The 23916-nt window shown below is 54.7% G+C and overlaps 1 protein-coding gene across 4 annotated transcripts in view; it reads right to left on the reverse strand.

Moving 5' to 3' along the window:
* Positions 1-1454: 1454 nt before the first annotated feature.
* The window catches only part of Pde4a (phosphodiesterase 4A), a 34602-nt gene continuing 12140 nt past the window's right edge, over positions 1455-23916 (reverse strand). For 3 of the 4 annotated variants that reach the window (XM_004865497.4, XM_004865496.3, XM_021245080.2), the window contains 14 exons: positions 16270-16461; positions 15772-15808; positions 15617-15687; positions 14843-14892; positions 14562-14674; positions 10722-10815; positions 8073-8296; positions 7441-7539; positions 7181-7345; positions 6932-7031; positions 6526-6680; positions 6250-6372; positions 5440-5622; positions 1455-3833 (listed from right to left, as the gene is read on the reverse strand). In XM_004865497.4, coding sequence (XP_004865554.1) covers positions 3213-3833; positions 5440-5622; positions 6250-6372; positions 6526-6680; positions 6932-7031; positions 7181-7345; positions 7441-7539; positions 8073-8296; positions 10722-10815; positions 14562-14674; positions 14843-14892; positions 15617-15687; positions 15772-15808; positions 16270-16461 — 2227 coding nt within the window. In that variant the 3' untranslated portion in view covers positions 1455-3212. Of the gene's footprint in view, positions 3834-5439; positions 5623-6249; positions 6373-6525; positions 6681-6931; positions 7032-7180; positions 7346-7440; positions 7540-8072; positions 8297-10721; positions 10816-14561; positions 14675-14842; positions 14893-15616; positions 15688-15771; positions 15809-16269; positions 16462-22499; positions 22683-23916 lie in introns of those variants that run through there. The other variant, XM_087201748.1, reaches the window with a different exon arrangement.

Consider the following 23916-nt stretch of genomic DNA (forward strand, 5'->3'; position numbering starts at 1 on the left):
AGCTTTGACCATCTGGGAGCAACATCATAGCATTTCCCCTTCGGTGCCCAGATGCAAGTCAGGGCCTTGAGAACACTAAGCATAAATTCTACCTTGAGCTGCACCTCCAGCCCCCATTTTGTAGATGAGACAACTGAAGGTGAGAAAGATCACCCTCAAGTTCATCTAGCGATAGCTGGGGGAAAAAAGCCCAGAGTCCCATGCCCAGTGTGATGGTGCACACCTGGCACTCTGGGCAGCTGAGGCAAGAAGATTGCATATTCGGGCCGGGGATTTAGCTCAGTGGTTCTGCCGCCTGCCTCAAAAGTGCAAGGACCCGAGTTCGATCCCCGGTACCAAAAAAAGAAAGAAGATTGCATATTCAAGCCCAGCCTGGCCAATTTAGTGACTTAGTAAGACCCTGTTTCAAAATAAAAATAAGCCAGGCATGGTCATGGTGCCTCAGGCCTGTGATCCTAGCACTTGGGAGGCTGAGGCAGGAGGATCCCTGTGAGTTCAAGGCCAGCCTGTACTACATAATGAGGCCCTGTCTCAAAAGACACACACACACAAAGTAAATAATAAAAATACATAATAAAAGGGGGGGTAGGGATATAGCTCAGTGTGAAGGCCCCATGTTCAATCTGCAGTACCTAACAGAAACAACCTTCCCCCGCAAAAAAATCCCCCCCTTTGTGGTCAGGCCTGGGAATGCAGAGTGCTTGTCTAGCATGCACTGGCTTCTGTTCTCACCAAAGGAAGAAAAATACTACCTGGACACAGGGGCTCATGACTGTAATCCCAGCTACTGGGGAGGCTGAGGCAGGAGGGTCATAAGTCTGAGGCCAACCTATGGAACTTAGCAAGATCCTGTCTCAAAGTAAATAAATAAATAAATAAATAAGGAATGAGTTGGACATAGCTCAGGCACAATGCTTGCCTAGCACGGAAGAGGCCCTGGGTTCCACCCCCAGTAGGAAAAAAAAGAAAAAGAAAAAAAGACTCCATAGTCTGATTTTTGTTTGCTTGTTTGGTTTTTGGTACTAGGGATAGAACTCGAGCGGGGGCCTTGCGCTTTTGAGGCAGGCAGTGGAACCACTGAGCTAAATCCCCGGCCCTGTTTTGTTTTTTTGAGACAGGTTCCCCTTATGCTTCGTTTAAACTTACTATGCAGCCCAGGCTGGCCTTGAACTTGAAGTGATCCTCCTGCCTCTTGAGTGCTGAGATCACAGGGCCTGCACCACCACGACTGGCTAGTCTGAATTTCTGGCATCCTCGAGCCGCTGCCCCTGCACCACACCCAGGTTTGGGAACTGCCTGGGGCTGAGCTCATTTCAGTTCCATGGATTCCAAACTTCTCCATCTGCTGAGGAGGGGTAGAGACAGAACCCGCTTTACCCCCAGACAGGCTGACTCTTCGAGAGGGAGCCACCCTCATGGGACAGGTGAGGAATGAAGCCACGGCAGCCAGTATGGTCGGTGAAAGCCTCAGTTTAATTGGTGATGAGATTGAAGATTTGATTATCGATCAAGGGACTGATGATCGATGGTGAGAGTGGGAACACATGAGCAGCTCTTAAGGGCCTTGTTTAGGGCAGGGTCCACCTGGCCAGTGCCGCTGCTTCTGGGGAAGGCATGGGGGCCAGCTCTGCTCAGCCCTGGTGCCTGAGATGTCACAATGTCCCCTACACCCCGTGAGTCCGCCCTTTCCTGGGGACTATGGTACAGATAGTATAATACAGCAGGGATCGGGCCTCCATCCGAAGACCCCTTTCCCCCTTCCTGACTGGGTCAGCCAGGGAAGGGCGAGTTTATATTCCCTTTTTGCCTCTGGAGAATAATTTACAAACCGACCTTACAGTATGTACAAAAAGAAAAAAGAAGGCCCATTTAGGTCATCGCCTGGGACAGAAACTACTTTCACTACAAAAATGAACCCTGTACAGCAGTATGGGGTGGGGGACAGACAGACGGCAGGCTGGGGAGAAGTGGGGGGCTACAGTACTGTGTGCTCAGAGTTGGGGGAAGGAAATGAATATTAGGTCTCTGCTTGTCCTGGCTGCAGAGCCAGCCTGAGGGGCACAGGAACAGGGGAGAGGGGGTTCTTTCCTTTCCAACGGTCCCCCATGGCTTGGAGAAGATGGCCTTCATCTGTCTGTCATATTGCTCAGGAACTAGCTGGGGACAGGGGACAGGGAAGAAAGGGATGCCCAGGATGGGGGATGTGGGTGAACACCGTTATTGCTTCCTTCCAGGGCAAAGAGGTGGGGCCGAAGTGGGAATCGGGAGAGGGGGGTCAGGAGGATGCTGTGGGGTGCGTGGCTGCCAGGGATGGGGTCTCTGGGCCTGGCTCCGCAGCACTCAACGTGCAGGTGGGAGCCACTGAGACCCGTCTCCTCTGGCCACAGGATCTTTAAGGCAGAAACAAGAGGAAAAGCAGCAGGAAGGAGGGCCGGGGTGTGCGTGCGCGCATGCGCGATCGGAGCCCCTTCCTTGGAAGCAAATTGAAAATCTCAAAGCGAATCCAGAGGGTACGGGGAGGCAGGTGGTGGGCAGAGGGGATTAGGGCCCCTCTCCACTCTTAGGCCTGGTGACCACCGCTCCCTGCATCTCCAAGCGAGCAGCTCCACCGACCCCTAATATGGCTAGGGTTGTGCAAAAATGAGGCGGAAGACTTAGTGGGGAGGGGGGGCAAGCGGCTTCCGCAGCGACCCCCTGCCCCGCCGGCCCAGCCCAGATGGCTATTCCGGGTGGGTGCTGGAGTCCCCCCAAACCTCAGAAGGAAAGCCCACAACCAGGCCCCCCATCTGGGTTTGGGTCCAAATGAGGAAGCCCAGTGGCCGGAAGACGAAGGCTGGGACTTGGGGTGTGTGGAGGGGGAGAGGGGTTTGGAGGTGCAAAATGGGGAACCAGGAGTAGGGGGGCATCTACAGTTGCTGTGTTTCATCCTTTTTTTTTTTTTTTCTTTTTGTTCTTTTTCTAAAAATGTTACAATTAAAATTCAAAAAATAAAATCCGTTTTGGGACCTCGACCCCTTGCTCCCTAGCCCCCACCTCAAAAAAAAGGCCCCATGGGTGGGGGCGGGAGGAAAGGAGAAAAAAAGAAAAGAGAAAACCCCCCACTTTTCTGTTTTCTTTTTTCTCAAGAGGGCCAAGTCTTTGAGGCAGCGGAAGAGGTGGTCAGTAGGGGGTGGGGGACACGGGCATCGGGGTGACCGGGCTGTGGCTGCAGCTCAGGGAGGGTCCACACCTGGCTCCCACCCACCCGGAACCGGGAGCAAGGCTGGGTCCTCCTCGGACGTCCCTGCACATGCGCGGCAAGCCCTCTCGGCAGCCTGATGGTCTCTTCGGGCCCCCACCTCGGCCGCCGTGGAGGGGAGGCCCAGGAGCCCCGGGGATTCCTCTGGCGTGAACTGGGTCCTCAAGGCAGGCAGAAGGGGGCTTTCAAGGGTCAGGTCGCAGCTTCCCGCGTCCATGGACTCCTGCGCTGCAGGGGCAACACACGTCAAGCCCAAACCCCGCGACAAATGCCCTGTCTCAGCCTCCTGGCCCTTGATCTTGGCTGGCTCCTCGGACGTGGATGATCCCCGAGCTTCCAACAAATCCTGGGCTGGCGCTGCCTCCTCTTCCTCTTCCTCCTCCAGCGTCAGCTCAAACTGGAACTTATCGGGTGGGGCGGGGTGGCCTGGTTCACCGGGCTCCTCCTCGGGCGGCGGCGATGGGCTCTGCCGGATGGCGCTGTAGTACCAGTCCCGGTTGTCTTCCAGCGTGTCCAGGATGTCCTGCGCATCTGGGTGCACCAGGTCTGCCCATGTCTCCCACAGCGGGTGCACGATGTAGTCGATGAAACCCACCTAAGGCAGAGGGGAGGAAGGCTGAGCAGGTGTCCGGGGTGGATGGCACCACCTGGCCTGCCACCTAGGTGCACTCCTGTAATCCCTGCATTCTAAGAGGTTGAGGGAGGAGGACTGCAGGTTCAAATCCTACCTGAGCAGCTACATAAGACCTTGTCTCAAAATAAAAAACAAAAAGAGCCGGGCATGGTGACACATCCCTGTAGTCTCAGCACGTGGGAGGCTGAGGCAGGAGGATCACTATGAGTTCAAGGCCAGCCTAGGCGATATAATGAGTGCAAGGCCAATGTGGACCTTGTCTCCAAACAAATAAACAAACAAACATGTAAGTGAACTGCAGATGTAGATCCGTGGTAGAATGCTCTTGGGTTTGATCTCTAGCACCACAAAAACAAACAAATTAATTAATTAATTAATTAATTCATGGAAATACTATATAAATGTCAACTGAGGATTCATTAGGAAAAAATCATGGCATACCACAGATATTTATTATGGCAGTTGTGCAACAAACAGAAATTAGGAACTTCGTGGCAGACTGCTGTGTGACACTTTTAATATCCTCTTCCCTTCTTTTTTTTTTCTCCTTGGTACCGGTGATCAAACTCAAGACCTTGTGCTTGCTAAATCCTTGGCCCTCATCTTCCCTTCTGCAAAGTGACAGAATCTTTACTTTTCTTGTGGGAGGCAACATGTCCAGATCAGAACTACATTTCCCAGCATCCTCTGCAAAGAGACAGTGGCCATAAGTGGCTGACTATGGAGGGAAGATCCTGGGGGCCTCCTCTGCTGGCAAAGCGCTTCCCTCACTGGAATGCAGCCAAAATGGCTGGAGCTTCGCCCTCATCTGTGACCAGAAGAGGCATTCCTCTCACACATTTGATGGCAGGGAAAAAAATAATCAAATGCCCCCCAGGGTGCTTGTCAACAACCTGCTATCTCAGTGCCAGGTTCCTGTTTTTTATTTAAGTGAGAGAAAAAAATACTTTATCTTATTTAAGTCACTGTGAATTTCTAACTGCCAAACACCTACAGGTCCATTAACAGGAAAACAACTGAACAGTTATATGAAATACTATACAGAAGTGAAAAAAGAAGAACTAAATCTATGTGCAGTGACTTAGAAAGATTGCAAGTCACTATTGGGAAGAAAAAGCAAACTGAATAAAAACAGATGTGTGAGTGCCAGGCATAGTGGCATACACTTGTAATCCCAGGCCTTGGAGGCTGAGGCAGGAGCATTGCTTCGAGTTCAAGACCAGCCTAAACTATACAGGGAGACCCTGTCTCAACAAATAAAACAAACAAACAATAAAAAGATGTGTGAACTGGTTAGGGTGGTACAGGTAATCCCAGGACTCTGGGAGGCGGAGGCAGGAGAATTCCAAGTTCAAGCCCAGCCTGGAGATAATGTTTCTTTAATGACACCCCATCTCAAAAATAAAAAGTCCCTAAATAAAATATAAAAAAGGACTGGGGATATAGCCCAGTGCAAAGGCCCTGGTTTCCATCTCTAGTGCTGAAAACAAACAAAAAGAAACACTTGACACTGTGGAGAGCAGACAGGATCTTCAGGGCCCCTTGCATCACCACTCTGGCCTTGTACCTGCGACTTCTCCACGGAGGCTGTGTGCTTGTCACACATGGGACTGATCTCCATGCCCCGATCACGTTCTCGGTCCCCCTGCTGGAAGAACTCGGCCATGATGCGGTCTGTCCACTGGCGGTACAGCTCCAGTGGCTTGGTGGGGTTGCTGAGGTCTGCGCAGTGCACCATGTTCCGAAGGACCTGCACCAGGTGGGGACATGAGAGACCTTCAGAGCTGTCCCTGGCCTGGCCTGGAGGCTGGGACTAGTGGAGAGGAGGAGCAGGAGGACGAGGAGGAGGAGAGGAAGTAGAGGGGAGAGGTATGGGGAGATGGAAAGAGGAGGGGCATAGCTGGGTGTGGTGGCGCACGCCTATACCTATAATTGCAGCACTTGGGAGCTGAGGCAGGAGGATCACTGCAAGTCAAGGCTAGCCTGGGCTACATAATGAGTTCAAGGCCAGCATGGACTAAATAACAAGATGTTGTCTCGAAAGAAAGAAAGAGAGAGAGAGAGACAGGGAGAGAGAGAGAGAAAGAGAAAGAGAGAAAGAGAGAAAGAGAGAAAGAAAGAAAGAAAGAAAGAAAGAAAGAAAGAAAGAAAGAAAGAAAGAAAGAAAGAAAGAAAGAAAGAAAATGGTGTGGAGGGGAGGGGAGAAGTGGCAGGGGATGATGAAGACAGGAAAGGGGGATTTGGAGGCTCTAGGAGGAATTGGGAGAGATGAGAGACGAGGAGGAGATAGCGATGGCCTACGTGGAGACGGGGACTGAGGAAGGGGCAGCTACCCAGACTGGGGGGGCATCTCCTAAGTCGGCGGGTGGGTGGGCACCTGGATGCGGTCGGCGTAGTTGTCCAGCAAGAGAACTCCGGAGCTTGTCACTTTCTTAGTTTCCACCATGGTCTTCAGATCAGCTAGGAGGGTCATGTGCTTGGACATGTCCGTGGCCAGCACCTGCGGGCAAGGAGATGTCACAGGGGCCACTGAAGCCGGCCGGTCCCCTGCTGGCACCTACCCGGGCCCAGCAGAATCAGCCAGTCCCCGCAGGGGTCAGGAGGTTGGTTCCCGGGGATCGGACCCACCACCCCTCAGCCAAAGCCCACTCACCATGTCGATGACCATCTTGCGCAGGCTCTGCCGCTGGCGCTTGCCGAGGTTCTGGAAGATGTCACAGTTCTCTTCCTGGAGCAGCTTGAAGCCCACAGCCAAGTGGTGGTTCTCTAGCACCGACTCATCGTTATACATGAGCGCCAGCTCTGAGTCTGCAGCCAGGCCCCAGGGGGTCAGGGGAGGGAATTGCGTCACCCAGCCTCTGGCCCCGCCCCCAACCCGGCCAGCCCCGCCCCCGCCCTGCTGGCTCCACCTCTAGCCCGAAGGACGGGCCTCCAGCCTGCCCAGCCACGCCCTTAGGCCTGACAGCTGCACCCCCATTGGTCAAACTCTTCTGGGAGCCCAGCAGGATCCGCCTCCGTCTGACTCCGCCCCCACCCCACCCGGAAGAAGGACCACTCACTTGTGTTGATGAGGAACTGGTTGGAGACCCCAGGGTGGTCCACATCATGAATGGCAGCTGCGAAGAGGGCTGCGAGAATCTCCAGGTCTGTGAACACCGCCTGGTGACAGAGAGTTGGGGACGCTGAGAGACAGTATTAGAATGAAGGGGAGTGACAGGTAAGAGGAATGGAGTCAGAGAGAGGAGGTCAGAGAGCTGGCAACGTGGAGAGATGGGGACGCGGGACACGGGGAGGGGCCAGGCGCTCACGTCCAGGGCAGGCGTGGCCAGCAGCACGTGGGTGGACTGCAACACGTCGGCGGCGTGCAGGCTGTTGTGGTAGGCCACATCGGCGTGGTAGTGGTCTTCCAGCGTCCGCATGTATGTCACCATCGTGTCCAAGGGGATTCGGAATTTCTTCAACAAGTCCCGCTCCTTGGAGCCACAAGGGCAGAGTGGTGACCCTGCTGCCCCTGAGCACCCCATCCTGCGACCCTCACAGCCCGGCCCATGCCCTGCTAGCCCCTCACCTGGAATATCGTGTACATGATACAGCTCAGCGAGCGACCTCCAGCATAATCGGACACGCAAAAGATGTTCAGGCCCCACTTGCTTAAGTTCTCCAGTTCCTGATGGAGACAGAGGTCAGAGGTCAGGATCTTTTGCATTGAACCCAGGGCTTACACAACACGTTACGTTCCCCAGCCCTTTCTTCATTTTCTTATGCTGAAACAGGATCTCACTGTTGCTGTTACCCAGGCTGGACTTAAACTTTCAAACCTCCTGCCTCTGCCTCAAGCTACACTCTTTTGAGCACTTATTATCCACCAAGCACTTGATCTCATTTGGCAGGTGAAGGACCTAAGACCCAGAAAAGTGACCCGGCTGTTCCAAGATCCTGAGGTGGCTCACAAGTGGCAAAGCTGGAAGTCGACCCAGCTCAGCCTCTAAGGTAAACTGCTCAAGAGTCCTCCACCCTGGATGGGCAGAGGGGGCCCTGACTTATCTTCCACAGCTCCCCAGAATCCAGAACAGAGTGAGCACACAGTAGGTGCTCAGTAAACCCAGGGTGACAGGCGTCCTCTGGTGGTGCCCAGGAGGGTTAGATAAACTAGCATGGAGGGGTCACTTCGAGCCCTGCCCCCGCCGAGGCCCCACCCACTTGGGCCAGGAGCTCCTCCTGATCCGTCTTCACCCCAAAGCGGGGGATGCTGGTGTTGTTCAGGCTGCTGTTGTGTGACAGCCTCTTCACCCCGGTGATCTGCGACATGGGCTGCAGGTGTGGCACCGGGGGCGGGAGCTGCTGGGAGGGTCTCTGTCGCAGCGCTTCCTGGGGCTCTCGATCTTTCATCGTGGGTGATGGGATCTCCACTTCATTCTGTTTGTCTGCAGAAGTGGGGGCGGCAGGCATGAGCACCCCTCTCGGAAGGCCCCTTCACCCTTCGGCTTCTCACCACGTCCTGGGAAGACTCACCCAAAAGGGTGAACCCTGTTTGAGTGGCACTCGGATGGGTGCTCTGTGGCTGGCAGCCAGAGGGGGTACAGGAGCTCTTGTGGGAGGTGGGGGGCAGAAGCAGGGCGCCTGGTACTGGCCCCATGAGGGTGTGGGTTGGCCCCTCCGCCACGGCCACGACGGGTGGCACAGTGGTGTGGGAAGTCAGAAACCAGGATGGGGACACCAGGGAGGGCTGCTGCCTGCCCCGGACACTTAGGGACCCTCCACGGCTGGGGAAGGCAACACCGTGGTGGCCGAGAGGGGTGGTGGGAGAGGGCATTGCTGGCACGGGGGAGGGAGGAGGGTTCTCTGGGTCCACGGCCTCCCCTTAGCATCAGCCTGCTTGAGGGCCAGCCCCAGAAGATGTCTCTGTCTCAGTCTCCATCTCCAGGAGGTTTCAAGCTTGGTCAGGGCCACCACCCATTATGACTTGGGACCACCAGTCAATGACAGGGCCTATTTAGGGGGTAATTTGCATGCCAAGCTGCCATTGGGTGAATTCTCAGAACTCTGAGACATACCTCACCCTCATTGGCAGGAGTGTTTGAAACTCTAGGTCCTTTTATTTGAGCTCACAGGGGTGTATGTTTTAGGGGGTGTGTAACCTGAATTTGGGGGCCTCTGGGGTTTGGTGATAAATTGTGAGGGTGAAATTCTCCTGAGTGTTTGTGGGGGTATCCCCACAAGTTTAAGGACGGGAATGAATTTGGGGGTGCTCTCTACTGTATTTAGGGCTCCATGAGGTTAGGAAATGCTCCTTCATTTGGGGAATCTCTTTGTTTTTTTTGAAGCAAAACATGTATTGCTACATTTTAGATATAGATAATGATAACATTTATCATAGGGGAATTTTTTTTGGGGGGGGTACCGGGGATCGAACTCAAGTCCTTACGCTTGTGCAGCAGGTGGTGAAACCACTGAGCTAAAAATCCCTGGCCCAATCATAGGGGAATTTATTACCTGTAAGTGATATAACTGGCTTCTTTTTTTCCCATTCTCCTCCCCTCCTTTGACTCCTTTTCCCCCCCTCCTTCTTTACAAAAGCATTCTTTCTTTTTTGTTTTTCTATTCTCTTTTTTGTTGTTGTTGGGGGAATCTCTTACAAGTTCTTTTCTTTTTAAGACACGGTCTTGCTATGTAGTCCAGGCTGGGTTTGAATTCACTATGTGGACTAGGCTAGCCTTGAACTCACAGTGATCCTCCTGCCTCAGCTTCCCGACTGCTGGGATGACAGGTGTGAGCCATCACAGCCAGCTGAGGCTTTTTTAAAGTTTAGGAATTCTATTTGAATTTGGGGTTCTGTTGGGATCTAGAGTTTAAGAGTTCCACTGGGGTTCCATGGAGTTATGAGGGGGGTTTTCAGCTTAGAAATATATTTGCTTGGTTTTATTTTATAATTTTCCTTGGAGATCAAACTAGGGGCCTTGGGCTGGGGATTTAGCTCAGTGGTTCTGGCGCCTGCCTCGCAAATGCAAGGTCCCAAGTTCAATCCCCATTACCAAAAAAAAAAACAAAACTAGGGGCCTTGAACATGCTCAACACTGACCTATACCCCTACCCCCCAAGACGTTCTTTTTTTTTTTTTTTTGCTTTAAAGAAAGCTTTATTTACTACACACATCCTAAGAATGTACTGTAAATGGAGCAGGGTCTAAAAAGCCTTTCAAATACAAGGCAGCTAAAGATAATTAAATGACTAGCATGTTTGGAAATAGAACTCTTAAAATGTTTTTAAAAAATTTTATGTAGTTTGTTCTTAATCCTAAAAAAAAGTTCACATTTCAAGTTATACACTTACCCCAGTAGTGTACAATGAAATAGTTTTGACACAACAGGCACAGATAAGACACAGTTAGGAGGCTCAGTAGTACTTAACTGGGTGTCATCAACATTTGTTTTTAAGGTAGTTTGGTAGTGGCCATGTTAAGATACAATTTTTTTTTTTTTTTTGCTTAAGACATTCTTTTTTTTTTTTTTTTGGTACCGGGGATCTAACTTGGGACCTTGTGCTTGCAAGGCAGGCGCCAGAGCCACTGAGCTAAATCCCTGGCCCAAACAAATGACATTTTTTTTGGTACTGGGGATCGAACTCAGAACCTTGGGCCTGCAAAGCAGGCACTGGAACCACTGAGCTAAATCCCCGGCCTGCTTAAGATATTCTTAAAGGTGGGTTCCATAGAAGTTGGGGTCCCACTGAGTTCAAGGGCCTCATGAGTGTGGGAGCTCTTCAGTGTGGTGACTTTGACCTTTGGGAGTTAAGGGGCTAGGGGAGCTCCTCAGTCCAGGCTTCCCCTCCCCACTCCAGCCCTTCACTCACCCAGGAATGTCGTGGAAATGTACTCTGAGACCTGGTTTCCCGACCTGCTCATTTCTGACAGGTGTGTGAGCTCGCGGTTCAGCATCCTCTTGAACTAAAGTGAAGGAGCCAAGAAGGGAAGGATGATGGGGAATCATTGTGGCTGTGGGGTGCGTGTGTGGGTCACCCCTTCCCAACAAACTCTGGAAGACCTCAGAGGTCCCTCCCATTTCAGTTCATAGTCCCCAGCAGGCTGCTAGAGAGGAGGGGTCAGCCATTCCTCTCCTCCCAGCTCCGGATGGGGGTCCCCAGGCTGGATGTGGAGATCAGGATCAGCATACCCCTGCTTCCCTGAGAAAAGAGGGACTCCCCTCCCTATCCCCCCCAAGGAGGAGCCAGAGGGGCACCTGTGGAAGGGAGGGGCTCTTGCTGAACAGGGAGCCAATGGGGTACCAGGAGAATCCCATCACCATGGTGATGGGAGTCTCCTTAGCAACTCCCCCTCCAACCAGCTGCTGAGCTGGGGAAAGGGAGGCAAGCTGGAAGCCCCTTAACCCCTGCCTTCCTGGAGTTACCCCTGGCCTAGGGCTTGCCAGACATGAACTCCAATTCCTGGGAGTCCTGGCCCCCAGCCCCAGCCCACTTTGGAGGAAGAGACTGTAGCACCCAAGCTCTAGGGAAGAGGAGGTCTAGCCAGGGCTTAGGGGAATAGTGAGCTGAGGGAACCCCAATTTGGTCACTCAGGGGAGGGGGAGGTGGTTTCCCTTCTAGCCCCTTTCCCCCAATCCCAGGGACATGGACAGATGCACAGATGAATGGAATATAAGCAGAGCTGGCCTGGGGGGCCCCTCCTGGTCCTCCCATGCCACTTCACACAGGCTGATGCTATGACATTGTGCACGGAGGAAAAGGGCATTGGCTCCCTGCCCCCAAGCTCTGCCAAAGCCTCCCCAAAGCACGGTTGGCCTCTGTCTGGACAGGCAGGAGGGATACTAGGCAGGAAGGGTGGCCCCTATGGGGACAGGGTGGTCACTTCTCCCAGTACTCCCCAGAGGCCCTGGACACACTAACCAAACACACACACGTCTCACACATATAACAACTGCACTCACAGTCCAGGCTGTCCTCACCCTATAGCATCACACAGCCCAGACACACAAATCATGGGGACACAAACAACAGAGCGGTCAGTGACATTCAGGGTCACATGCCCCAGAAACATCAGGCAGCTCGGGCTCACAAACATGGCCTGACACACAAAATCACGATCAGAGCCATGTGATTGCAGACAGGGCCACACCATGACCCGGAGAGGACACACACCCTTGCAGACAGACACAGGTCTGGACACTGTCACACCCAAGGAGAGATCTGCTGTCCCCCAGGGGGGCCACACACCCCCAGCCACCAGCCTTCCCCGCCCAGCCCTGGGCCACACAAGAGACAGTGCCAAGGCTCCATGTCCTGCCACACACGTGCGCATCTGCACACACTAACCCCAACCCGGGCAGCAGCCGGGCTCCTACCCACCCTCCAGCCCGCATCCCTACCTGGTCCCACCAGCCCACCAGCCACGGCTTGGAGCAGGTCTCGCAGAAGAAATCGACCAGGGGCATCTTGGAGCCTTAGCCCCAACAGGGGCTGCTGCACACAAAAGCTGGGCCGGGCTGGGGTTAACAGCCACAGGGAGCGGGTGTTGGGCAGGTGGGGGCAGTGGAAGGGGGAGCCGCGGAGGGGCCTGGGCCGGCCCAGCAGGGCTGGGGGCTCCCTTCCCCTCCGCGCTCCCGCTCCCACCAGACAGCCCCAGTTACATGGTCCACTGGCCCCTGGCCCCGATGGGCCCCCCAGCAGCAGAGGCTGGAGTCAGCAGGGGGCCCCTGCCCATGGAGGGAGTGCAGGGTGAGGGTCCCGGGAGGAGGCCGCAGAGCCTTGGGGCTCCGTGTGTGCCCCGTGTGCGCGTGTTCACTGCAGCACTGGCAGGCTGCGTGCGAAGTCAGGTGGTGCTGGGGGTGGGGGGGCATTAAAGGGGCATCGGAGCCCACGGGCGTCAGCCAGGACCTGGGGTGTACCCAGGGGCAGGGAGGGTGGGAGACCCACACATCTCCCCCCTGTGAGGATGCACCCCGTCCTTGGGCACATCCAGAGGCAGAAACACACACTCAGACACTATACACACACAAATGCCCTAGGTCAACACCACACATGCCCAGGTTCTTCACCCTTGAGCACCCAGCAGATACACGCAGATATCCAAGTGCTTTCAGCGTTGCACTTACCGGGTGCACACACATGCATGCACACACAACAGAGACACCAAAACTCTAATGTCCAACACACTGATCGGGATCCAGCCGAGCAGGGAGACACAGATGTTTCAGACACACCCCTTCCACCAACGTGGACCCACACCCAGACACACACACTCAACACATCCATGGACACACATTTCAAACACAAATAGCCAGATGCCCTTGAACACAAACATACCCTGGGGAATCAATAAGGGAATATTCATCCTCACTCTCTGATGTACACATAAACACACACACACACACACACACACACACGTGCATAGCACGTGTGTACCCCTATCCAGAGCAGTCACATCCTCAGTTGCTTGACCCACCCTCGAGGACACAATCATTTTCACACTCCCACTTTCCCAGACAAGCCTCCACCCACAGACATATGTACTCCCCAACAAAGGCATTGCCACCTGCACACTCATTTCCGCATGGGCACCCACCCACAAAGGCTGCCACCATGCTGCAGAACTCCAGGAAGCATCACCCATGCTGCCTGCTCTCTGAACGGTGGCCCCTGCAATTGTGCAGTGCACACCATGGAGAGCTGTACAGGGAAACCTTGCGCCCTTTCCTGCAGCAATGCGAACACACGCATAGTCACAAAGACTTAAGAGATACACATTCACATTCTCCCCTAGACCAACTTCAACCTGCAGACAAACACACCTCTCGGGCTACAGCCTGCATACATAACATACACATAGCCACCCTCAGCACCCACTCTAAACACAGCTCTGAAAATCGGGAGCTAACAAATCAACAGCTGTACTGATCCAAACCCCCAGATACACAACAGCAGGTCACATGAATGCACAACAGCCCCAGAAAGAGTCAGCTACAGACAAACTTACAAAGAGACGCACGCACACACACCCTGACGAACACAGGGTTCCCCCAGCCCTGAGGAAAAGCCAGAATCTACGAGAGATACAAGTATTCAATTTGCAGCCCAAGGGTTGACCCTGCCCGGGGACGGGTTCCATGCCCCATGCTCTACACACATCAGCTTGGCCTGCGGCTGACACTGCACACGCACCCCACGGGGGTGGTGGTGGTGGTGGTGGTAGTGGTGGATGGAGGTGTGCTTGCCCCTCCCCTCATGGACCGCACCAAGGAATTGGCCCTGCCCACCTCCGCCCCGCCTATCGGTTGGCTCCACCCACATTGGCCCTTGGTCTCACTCCACGGGGCCTACCCAGGAATTGCTCCCACCCACTGTGTGGCTCACCCACCCAGTAGACTCCATTTCCAGCAGCTCTACCCAGGAAATCGCCCCACCTCATGGAATGGTTGTCCCCACCCATCAGCCCCACCTCTTTATTGGCTCCACCCACAGACCTCGCCCACTTTTCCACCCTTGGTCATATTCCCTAGGCCCTTCCCAGTAAGCGATCCCACCCGACTAGCTCCAACCAGGGATTCTTCCAACCAAACAGCCCCGCATAGCCCCACCCTCCATCCCTGCCTAGAGGTTGGTCCACCCGAAGCCCCACCCACCACTCCTGCCTAGCGGTTGGTCCATCAGAAGTCCCACCCACTAGACCCGTCCACACACCTTATGCGAGGCCATCTCGCTGACAGAGCGGTAGGTCTGCATGGTCTCCAGCTGCTCCAGGCACCAGTCCAGCTCCTCCAAAGTCTCCCGGGCCAGCTGCTGACATGTCTCCTCTGGGGAAGGGGTGGCAGGAGTGGTGTCCGAGAGGGTCCCCAGGAGATTTCCCAGAGACCCCAGCCCACAAGGTGAGCAGGGTGCGGGGCGAAGGGGTAACAGACCCCCCAGCTGAGGGACCCCCAGGGATAGCAAGCCACGCCTCTCCCACCCCCAGATTCAGCTACCTGATAGTGTGGCCTTGCAGACGGGGGTGGGGCCTCCCAGCGGGGACCGCCTGCAAAAAAATGGGGTTCCCATGTCACCCTGCCAGCCACCCTCAGATCCCTGTCTCCTGTGTCGCTCACTGTGTCCCCTGCATGTGGTCAGGTGCTCTGCCTGCAGCCTGCCAGTGAGCCATGCCAAGAACCCATTTTACAGATGAGGAAACTGAGGCTCAAGGAGGTAACGCTGGCTTTTTGGAGAACACAGAGCTGAGCAGTAAGACCACATCTGGAGTTTCCAAACTGATTGCTTGACTGCTCTGCTGAACTTCTCCAATCCTCTAGGATGCCTCTGCCCCTTTGGCCTCAAAATGAGAAGCAGCAGTCGCATTTCCTGAGCACTTGCTATGTGCTGGGCGAAGGGCTAGAAGTTTTTACGGCATCTCTGGGGCTCCTTAGAGCTATCAAATGGAGCCACTGTTGCAATTCCCATTTTACAGAAAGGAAACAGAGAGACCAAGGATGCTATTGGCCGAGCACACTGGTGGCCCAGGGCCGGGCCTGTGGCTGTGGTCTCCCTACAGTGCAACCAGACCCTTGAGTCTTTCTATTTAAAAAGCTCCTATGTCTTAGGCCCCTCAACTGCAGTGGGCTCTCTGGCTCAGGAGGTGTTGCCTGAACAGAGGATCAGCGAGGTCAAGGGCCTGCCCGAGGTCACACAGCAGGGCTGAACACTGAACCTGCTGTGCCTTCCCCCAGCACCATGATCACAGATACTGAGTCCCAGCCTCAACTTACTTGTGGCTAGGAATGGGCACATTGGTCAGGAGTGAGAAGTTGCTTCGGACACTTCGGAGACTGGCCAGCACCTGGGGTGGGTAGGCAGCAGTAAGGCCAGGCACAGGGAGGGTTGGAGTTGCTTCCCTCCTGAGCCACCTGGGGAGGGGTCTCACCTGGGCAAAGGGCGTTACAATGAGGTCCTCCGCATGCCTGCAATCAAGGACAGTGGCCAGTCAGGGACCCACAGGGAATCAGCTCTGGGGAGGCCACTGGGGGCCCAGAAGCCAGTGGGCAGGGCTAGGGGACAAGCCATTTACACCGCCTGAGGGCAGATGTGCTGCCAGAGGTGGTCCTGAGGGGAATGGGGGGCAGACAGGGGCCTGCTGGGCCTAAGGGGGGCCCTTGGATGAGAAGGGATGGGGCCTGGGGGATCTAGTGAGAGAGCAGGAGGCTGAGGCAGGAGGACTCCAAATCGGAGCCCAGTCTGGACAGCTTAGTGAGACCTTGTCTCAGAATAAATCAAAAGGGCTGGGAGTTCAGCTCAGCGGGAGAGCACCTGCCTCGCATGAGTGACGCTAGGGAGCTGCCTAACCCTTAACTGGGGACATAGGTATGGGCGGTGACCAACACAGGCTTGGGGGGAGCTGGCAGGTGGGGAGAGGGTTGCTCACGCCTCGCTGGCGACCGAGGAGTTGCGGGACATGGTCTTGGGTGACATGTCATAGTCGCTGTCGGAGCGGTAGAGAAAGGACTCCCGGCGCTGGCTGGTGGCTGCTCCAGCATGCAGCACAAGGCCTGGGCTCGCCTGCGAGTCCAGGGGGCTGCGGCCGGGGGATGGCGTCGGCCCATTTTCCGCCTCGAAGCTGCAGGGGGGACATGTGAGAAGAGGGGTCGCGGAAGCCAAGACACTGTCTGGGAGCTTGGGAGATGGGAGCCGGGGCTTGGGGGTGCACACCCGTCATCCCAGCCCTGGGAGGCTAAAAGCTTGGGGTCACCCCTGGCTCCACTCTGTGCTTTGCACCTCAGATCTGCCTGGCTTCCAGAATCTGCCCAAATCTGTCTCGGTCACGCTGTCATCCCTAGCCAGGGAGGGACTTTCACATCTGCCTGGGTCCCCGGGTTGTTTTCACCCCGTCTACTCTTTCCACTGCCACCAGAGAGTGCGCAGGAGCACTGCAGTCGGGTTGCATCCCTCCTCCTCCTCTAGCTCAGAACCTTCTATGGCTCCCATCTAACTCAGGACAAAAGCCAGTCTCCACGGTGAGTTATACCTGTCACCTCCCAGTGGCTCCCTAAATGTTCCTGATGTGGTCCTGCCGGGTCCCTTATGCAGTCTGTTTCTCTTTCCTGGGCCCCCAGTGGCTCCTCTTTCTGGCCTCAGCATAAATGTGCATTGACTCAAGGAAGCTGCTCCAGGCCAACACCTAAAATTTCAATCCCTAGCCAGGTGTGGTGGCTTGTAATCTCAGCAATAGGGAGGCTGAGGCAGGAGGATCTCAAGTTCAAGGCCAGCATGGGCTACATAGTAAGACCCTGTCTCAAAATTTAAAACACTGGAAGTTTAGCTCAGTGGTGAGTGTGTGCCAAGCTTGCATGAGGCCCCAAGTTCCATTCCTAGTGCTGCCAGAAAATACAAAAGAACAAAAAACATACTCTTTTCATGATATAATGTATATTGCATTTATCTTCTTTACTGTTTGCCTTCCCTTCTAAAACTAAACTACAGAGCAAAGATTTTTTGTTTTTGTGTTTTTGAGTCACAGTCTCACTATGTAGCCCAGGCTGGTCTTGAAAACTCTATGTAGCCCAGGCTGCAGCGATCCTCCTGCCTCAGCCTCCTGAGTGCTGGGATGACAGGCACACTCCACCATACCAAGCATCTTTCCTTGCCTTTTCTTTTTCTTTTTGGCTTTTTCAATACAGGATCTCACTAACCCAGGCTGGCCCTGTACCCACATTCCTCCTGCCTCAGTCTCCTGAGTGTGGGACTGCAGGCATGCGTCATCACACTCAGTAAAAAGGTCTACCATGAAGATAAACTGTGACTCAATCTTTATCAGAACCAAGGTGACCTTGAAGGGTGGTGGAAGTAATCACATCATGTGGAATTTCTCCAGTAAAAATTACTGAGGAGGGCTGGGGATTCAGCTCAGTGGTTTCGCCACCTGCTGGGCAAGTGCAAGGACCCGAGTTCCATCCCCGGTACCAAAAAAAAAAAAAAAAATTACTGAGGGGTGGGATGTAGCTCAGTGGTAAGAGTGCTGGGCTAGCATGTGCCAGGCCAAGCGTTCAATCCCTCATACCACTCAATAGATAAATTATTTTATTTTATTTTTGTTTTTTTTGAGACAGCCTCTCACTATGTAGCCCAGGGTGGCCTCCAACTCATGGAGATCCTCCTGCCTCATGCTCCTCAGTGCTGGTATCACAGCTGTGTGCCACCATGCCCACCAAAGGAATGAAGTTCCACCTTTTTTTGAGTGCAGTGCTGGGGACTGAACCAAGGACTTCGTGCATGCTAGGCAACCAAGCATTCTACCACCCAGCTATACTCTCAGCCCTAAATTCATTTTTATTTTTATTTTTTTGGTACGGAGATCAAACTTGGGACCTTGTGCTTGCAAGGCAGGCAGTGGAACCACTGAGCTAAATCCCCAGCCCCTAAATTCTTTTTCAAAAAGAGAAGAACATGAGCCAGTTGCCCAAAAACAGTTGCCTGAAGAAGAAATACAGGAGTCAAAGAGAATAGGAAATGCCATTTTTTAGGACTTGCAAATTAAAACTTTGGGTGCTTGGGTTGTAGTTAAATGATACATTGCTAGCCTGGAATGTGGGAGGCCCTGGGTTCAATCCAGAACACTGTAAAGAAAGAGTCCTAGGGGCTGGGGATTTAGCTCAGTGGTTTCGCCGCCTGCTGCGCAAGCTCAAGGACCCGAGTTCCATCCCCGGTACCAAAAAAAAAAAAAAAAAAGAAAGAGTCCTAAAAGTAGCCGGGCATGCTGGTGTACACCTCTGATCCCAGAACTCAAGAGGCTGAGGCAGGAGGACTGCCAAGATTTCAAGGCCAGCCTGAGCTAAATAGTGAGTTCAAGCCAGCTTGGCCTAATAGTGAGACCCTGTCTCAAAAAGCCAAAAAAAGGGGCCAGGGACTTAGCTCAGTGGGCCCGCCGCCTGCCTGGCAAGCACAAGGTTCCGAGTTTGATCCCCAGTACCAAAAAAAAAAGTAAAGAGTTCTAAAATAAATCAAAGGCAAGCTAGGTATGGAGATGCACACCTATCATCCTAGCACTTGGAAGGATGAGGCAGGAGGATTGCTATGAGTTTGAGGCCAGCCTGGGCTACATAGTAAGTTCAAGGCCAGCCTGGACAATGTAGTGAGACCCTCTCTCAAAACACCAAAAAAAAAAAAAAATCAAAGATGTAAAGAGAAAGTTATCCTATGTTCATGGGCTGTGGGGACCAAAACCCACAAGTACCAAACACACTGTCTTGGAGGAAAGGGTCATGAGTCATCAGGCAATGACACTAACAAGTTCTCACTTGCACTTCAAGTCCCAAGCAAAGGATGGCTCCGGGGACCAAAGGTGCAAACTGAAATGCATCTGATGCTACATTCAGCAAGATACAAATAGCCAAAACAGCCTTGAAACAAAAATGAACAAAGTTGGAAGACTCAGCTTCCTGATTCAAAACTTCCCCAAAGTTACAGTAATAAAAGCAGTGTGCCACTAGCATCAAAACCAGTGGCACAGGCTGGGGATTTAGCTCAGTGGTTCCGCTGCCTGCCTTGAAAGCACAAGGTCCTGAGTTCAATCTCCGGTGCAAAAAAAAACAACCAAGAAAAAACCCCCAATGGCACAGAAAAAGGCCCAGAAGGGGCAGAGATTTAGCTCAGTTGCTCTGCTGCCTGCCTGGCAAGCACAAGGTCCAGAGTTCAATCCCAGGTACCAAAAAAGAAAAAGAAAAAGGCCCAGAAAGAAACTCTTGCATAGGTGGCAAGGATGTCAAGATCATTCAGTGCACCTGTCATCCCAGCAGGTGAGAGGCTCAGGCAGGGGGGTCACCTCAAGTGAAGGCCTCCTGCGCTACACAATGAGACCCCGTCTCCAAACACACACACACAAAGTTGAGGACCCCTTGTCAGCTGCTTTCACATCCCTTATGCATGAGACCGAGTAGGCTTTTGAGTTTTTCAGACTTGGGAATGTTTACATAGGAATGACGTATCTTGGGGCTGGAACCCAAGTCTAGATGAGAAATTCATGTGTGTACCACATACACTGCACATATTGCCTAGAGGTCATTTTATACAGTATTTTCTTCCTTTTGTTTATTTAGTTTTTTGAGACAAGATCTTGCTGTGCACTTCATGTTGGTTTTGAACTCATTGTGGAGCCCAGGCTGGCCTTAAACTCCTGGCAATCCTCCTGCCTCAGCCTCCCAGGGTGCTGAGATTAGGGATTGGGCCACCATACCCGACTACGAGACACTTCTTAAGTTCCTGCTGTGTCTGCCACTATCAACACGCCTTGTACCCAGTGATCCATTTATGTTGCCATGTTTTCTTTGGGGCAGGGTGGGCTGGTTTTGAGACAGGGTCTTGCTATATAGCCCAGGCTGGCCTTGAATCCGTGGAGGTCGTCCTGCCTCAGCCTCCTGAGTGCTGTGATTACAGGCATATGCCACCATGCTGGGCTGTTGCCGTAAGTTCTGCAAGTGGGCCCTGTTAACATCCTACTCCCTGAAGAAACTGAGGCAGGGAGGGATGAAGAGGAGTGGTGGCCTCACTGCCTGAGACTGAGTACACCAGCCCAGTCTGGAGTTTTGGGCTCCACCAGTGCCCCGGCAGGGCTGAGGCTGTACCTCTGTAGGGGACCCCACCCCCTCCACCCAGGAACGGAGCTGTGGGAGGATGAGACCCAGCCCCACACGGCGCTCAGCCTCCTGGTGACGGCTGCTCCTCCCCAGTGACACAGCTCTCGTCAGCAGGAGCCTGCCAGGTGGCCTGGCCTGGAAGCCTGCACTCCTGGGGCAAGGCTGTTTGTGCAAAGGAGGGAGGAGCACCTGTCCCCTGGGCTGTGAGGGGATTGTGGGGAGGACGCAGCCACCCCTGGAATTAGACCCCAGGGCTCCCAGCCTGCAATTCCTGGGCCCCAGAGCCAGAAGCCGAGTTCAGGGGCAGCCGACAACCTCACACCACAGCCAGGCTGCTTGACACCCTTCAGGGTGACACAGCCAGCTGGACTCTCCCTTGGGCCAGCTGACTGCTCAGTGGCACACTCCACTGCCTCCTGCCTCCATGCCTGTGGGACCCCCCCTGGCCTGCTCACACGGGCTCCAGGACATCAAATTAAGCTCTGGAGGATGAAACAAAAACAAATTATAATAAAACCAGATGTGGACAATTGCCATCAAATGCCACATGCCAAGCACTGGGCTCTGTCTGGGTACAATTTTCTTTTCTTTTCTTTACGTTTTTTTGGTTTGAGACACGGTCTCCCTCTGTAGCCCAGGCTAGCCTAGAACTTGCACTGATCCTCCTGCCTCAGCCTCCTAAGTGCTGGAATGGCAAGTGTGTGCCACCACACCTGGCGTGGATACATTTAAAAGCCCCATTTTCCTGACACAGAGAGAATGAATAACTGGTCAGTGGCAGTACATGGCCTTGAACCAGGGGAGCCAGGCTACCATGCTATACAGAAACTCCGTCATCGGGGACTACTAGCCCCCCATGCAGACAGAGGAGCAGGGTGAAGTCCCCCCTCCACTGGCCACCTCTACCACAGAAAGGTCTGGGGTTCGCTTTGTGAAGGTCACATGGAGGCTGAAAGCAGGCACTGGTGTGTGTCTGCCAGGCAGGGACATGGTGCCAGGTGACACAGCTGTCTGTGGGGCTGAGTGTGCAAGGAGTGTTAGTACAAGCCCAAGGAAAGGAGCTGGATGTGGTGGTGCACACCTGTAACCTCAGGATTCAGGAGGCTGAGGCAGGAGGATTGCCATTAGTTCCAGGCCAGCCTGAGCTACACAGTGAGACCCTGTCTCAAAAAAAAGCGGGGGGATCTGTGTGTGCTCACAGGCCCCTCTGGAAACATCTTTTTCCAAGGCTGGGGGGCCTTATGGGAATGTGCCACACAGAGGTGGGAGGGACTCTCCCTGCCTTCATGGGTATGAGCTGCATCCCTGTGTCTGCTGGGAGCAGGGGTTTTGGTGACAGAGGCTTCCTCTAGGAGAGGATCACAGTGTTTTGAGGCTGTTTCATGGATGGGCTGGAGTGGCTGTGGTCTGTGTGTCGCCCGTGTGTGGCCATGGGTCACTTGTGGGTCCTCCTGGTGCCTCACACCTAGTACAGTAAACACTTGGTGACCCCCAGTGCCCTTGGGTGGGTGTGACTGTGTGTCTGACTGGTGTGCACCCGGTGTGTGTCCCAGGTATCCCATGGGGTTGGTGTAGGGTAGCAAGGTCACTGCTGTAAAATTCAGGGAACTTAAAGGCCACTTCCTGGCCCCAGCGCTGCCCTGCAGGGATCCAGGAACCTCCCCACCCTGCCCCCAGCCCACCTCCCAGCTTGGTTTTCTGCCTGGAAGCCCCATTGGGGGGGGGGGTAGTCTGGAGGCTGAGCAAGGGCAGGGCCTCGGGGACCTGGCTCCCAGCCAGTGGTCTGGGAGTGGAGGCCAGGTGACGGTAGACGAGTGTCTGCAGCCAGGGCCAGCGCCAGAGCTAAGGTTCAGAGGCGCAGAGGGGCAGCCGGAGGCAGGAATGGCCCAGGCCCCGGGACCCTATTTTGAGGGGTGGCCCCTCCGGAAGCCCTCAGCACCTTTTGGGCCAAGGAAGGGAGTGGGGTCTCCCCAGCACGGCAGCGCCCTCTGTTTGCCTAGGAGGGGACAGGCCCAGGGGCACCCACCTGACAGATCTGCCCGGCCTGTGTCGACGAGAGTCTTCACCGCTGAAGGAGAAGAAGGTCGGGGACTCTGGTCCCGGGGTCAGGACCAGGGCAGGGGGCCGGGGTCGGGCCCGGGGGGTAGCGCTGGGGCGCATGGGAGCCCGGCGCCGTCGGGGCGCTCATGGGGACGGCTGCCCGGAGTATGGCGCGCGCAGCTGGCCTGGCCGAGGTGTCGCTGACAGCCGCCGACGCCGCCTCCACACCGCCCGCCCCCGCCCCGCCCCCGCCCCGCGGGTCCCCTCAGGGACAGCCGAGGGCGGTCAGTCTGAGCCTACACAGCGCCACCGCAGATCGCGCGCCAGCCTCCCGGCGGACCTGGGCACACACTTCCCGCCCGGGGCCTGGGGACAACCGGGCTCCTGTGTCCCCGCTCCGGCACCCCCCCCCCCTCCAGCGCTGTCGCCAGCCCCGCCCCCTGCACTGACGTCAAGCAGCGCTGGCTGCAGGTCTCAGATCGCCTTGCGCCCCCGGGGGGGAGCTGGACTCACTCCAGCCCTCGCTCTGTGTGACTGGGCGACAAAAATCCAGGGGAGGGTGGACCGGGAGGTGGCTCTGGGGCAGCAGAGGGACCAGAAACAGACAGGAGAAGCGGGGTGTGGTGGCGCGCGCCTGTCATCCCAAGGAAGACCACAAGTTGGAGCCCAGTTTGGGCAACTTAGCAACGTAGCGAGACTGTGCTTCAAAATAAAAAATAAAACAAGGACTGGAGATGTAGCTCAGAATGAAGGGCCCAGGTATAATTCCAATACCACACACACAGGCAAACACACCAAAACAGGAGAGCTGGGCCCATGCCTGTCATCCCAGCATGGGGAGGCTGAGGCAGGAGGACCCCTGCAAGTTTGGGGCCAGCCTCCGCTACATAGTGAGACCCTGTCTCAAAAAAAACCCCCCAAAACAAACAAAAACAAAAACCCTCAAACTCAACCAGAATGGAGAGCCAGAATTGGAGACGGAGGCCCAGCACAAAACCCAGGAGAGGCACAGATTTCTTCCTCCCCTCTCCAGACCTCCTTGGGGTCCCCAATGGTATTGCCCCTCCTCCACTTTCCCTGCCCTGTCCCTACTTTAGGGCCAGGCTGGGCCCTGGGGCTGGCCTCACAGAACCTTTCCTTTAGTCTGTGTTCCAAAGACGTGGTGGAAGGAGCAGAGAGGGGCAGGAGACCTGGAGAGGCCTCAGTGCCAGCCATGCCCTCCTACCTGCCCCCGTCAGCGTCCACGAGATGTGGACACTGGGGAGCCAGACTGGATGTGGCCTCCAGGCCTGTCATCCCAGGCTTCCTGTCCCCACAGCCCACCGCAGCCTGGCCACGCAGGGGACTTCCATTTGCACTCTGCGCTCATGAACGCAGCGCCACCACGGGACCTCCCTGCTAGG

This window comes from Heterocephalus glaber, unplaced genomic scaffold, assembly GCF_053883595.1.
Source record: "Heterocephalus glaber isolate CG9 unplaced genomic scaffold, H.glaber_assembly_v1.0 deba00001760, whole genome shotgun sequence".
NCBI classification, from domain to species: Eukaryota; Metazoa; Chordata; class Mammalia; order Rodentia; family Bathyergidae; genus Heterocephalus; species Heterocephalus glaber.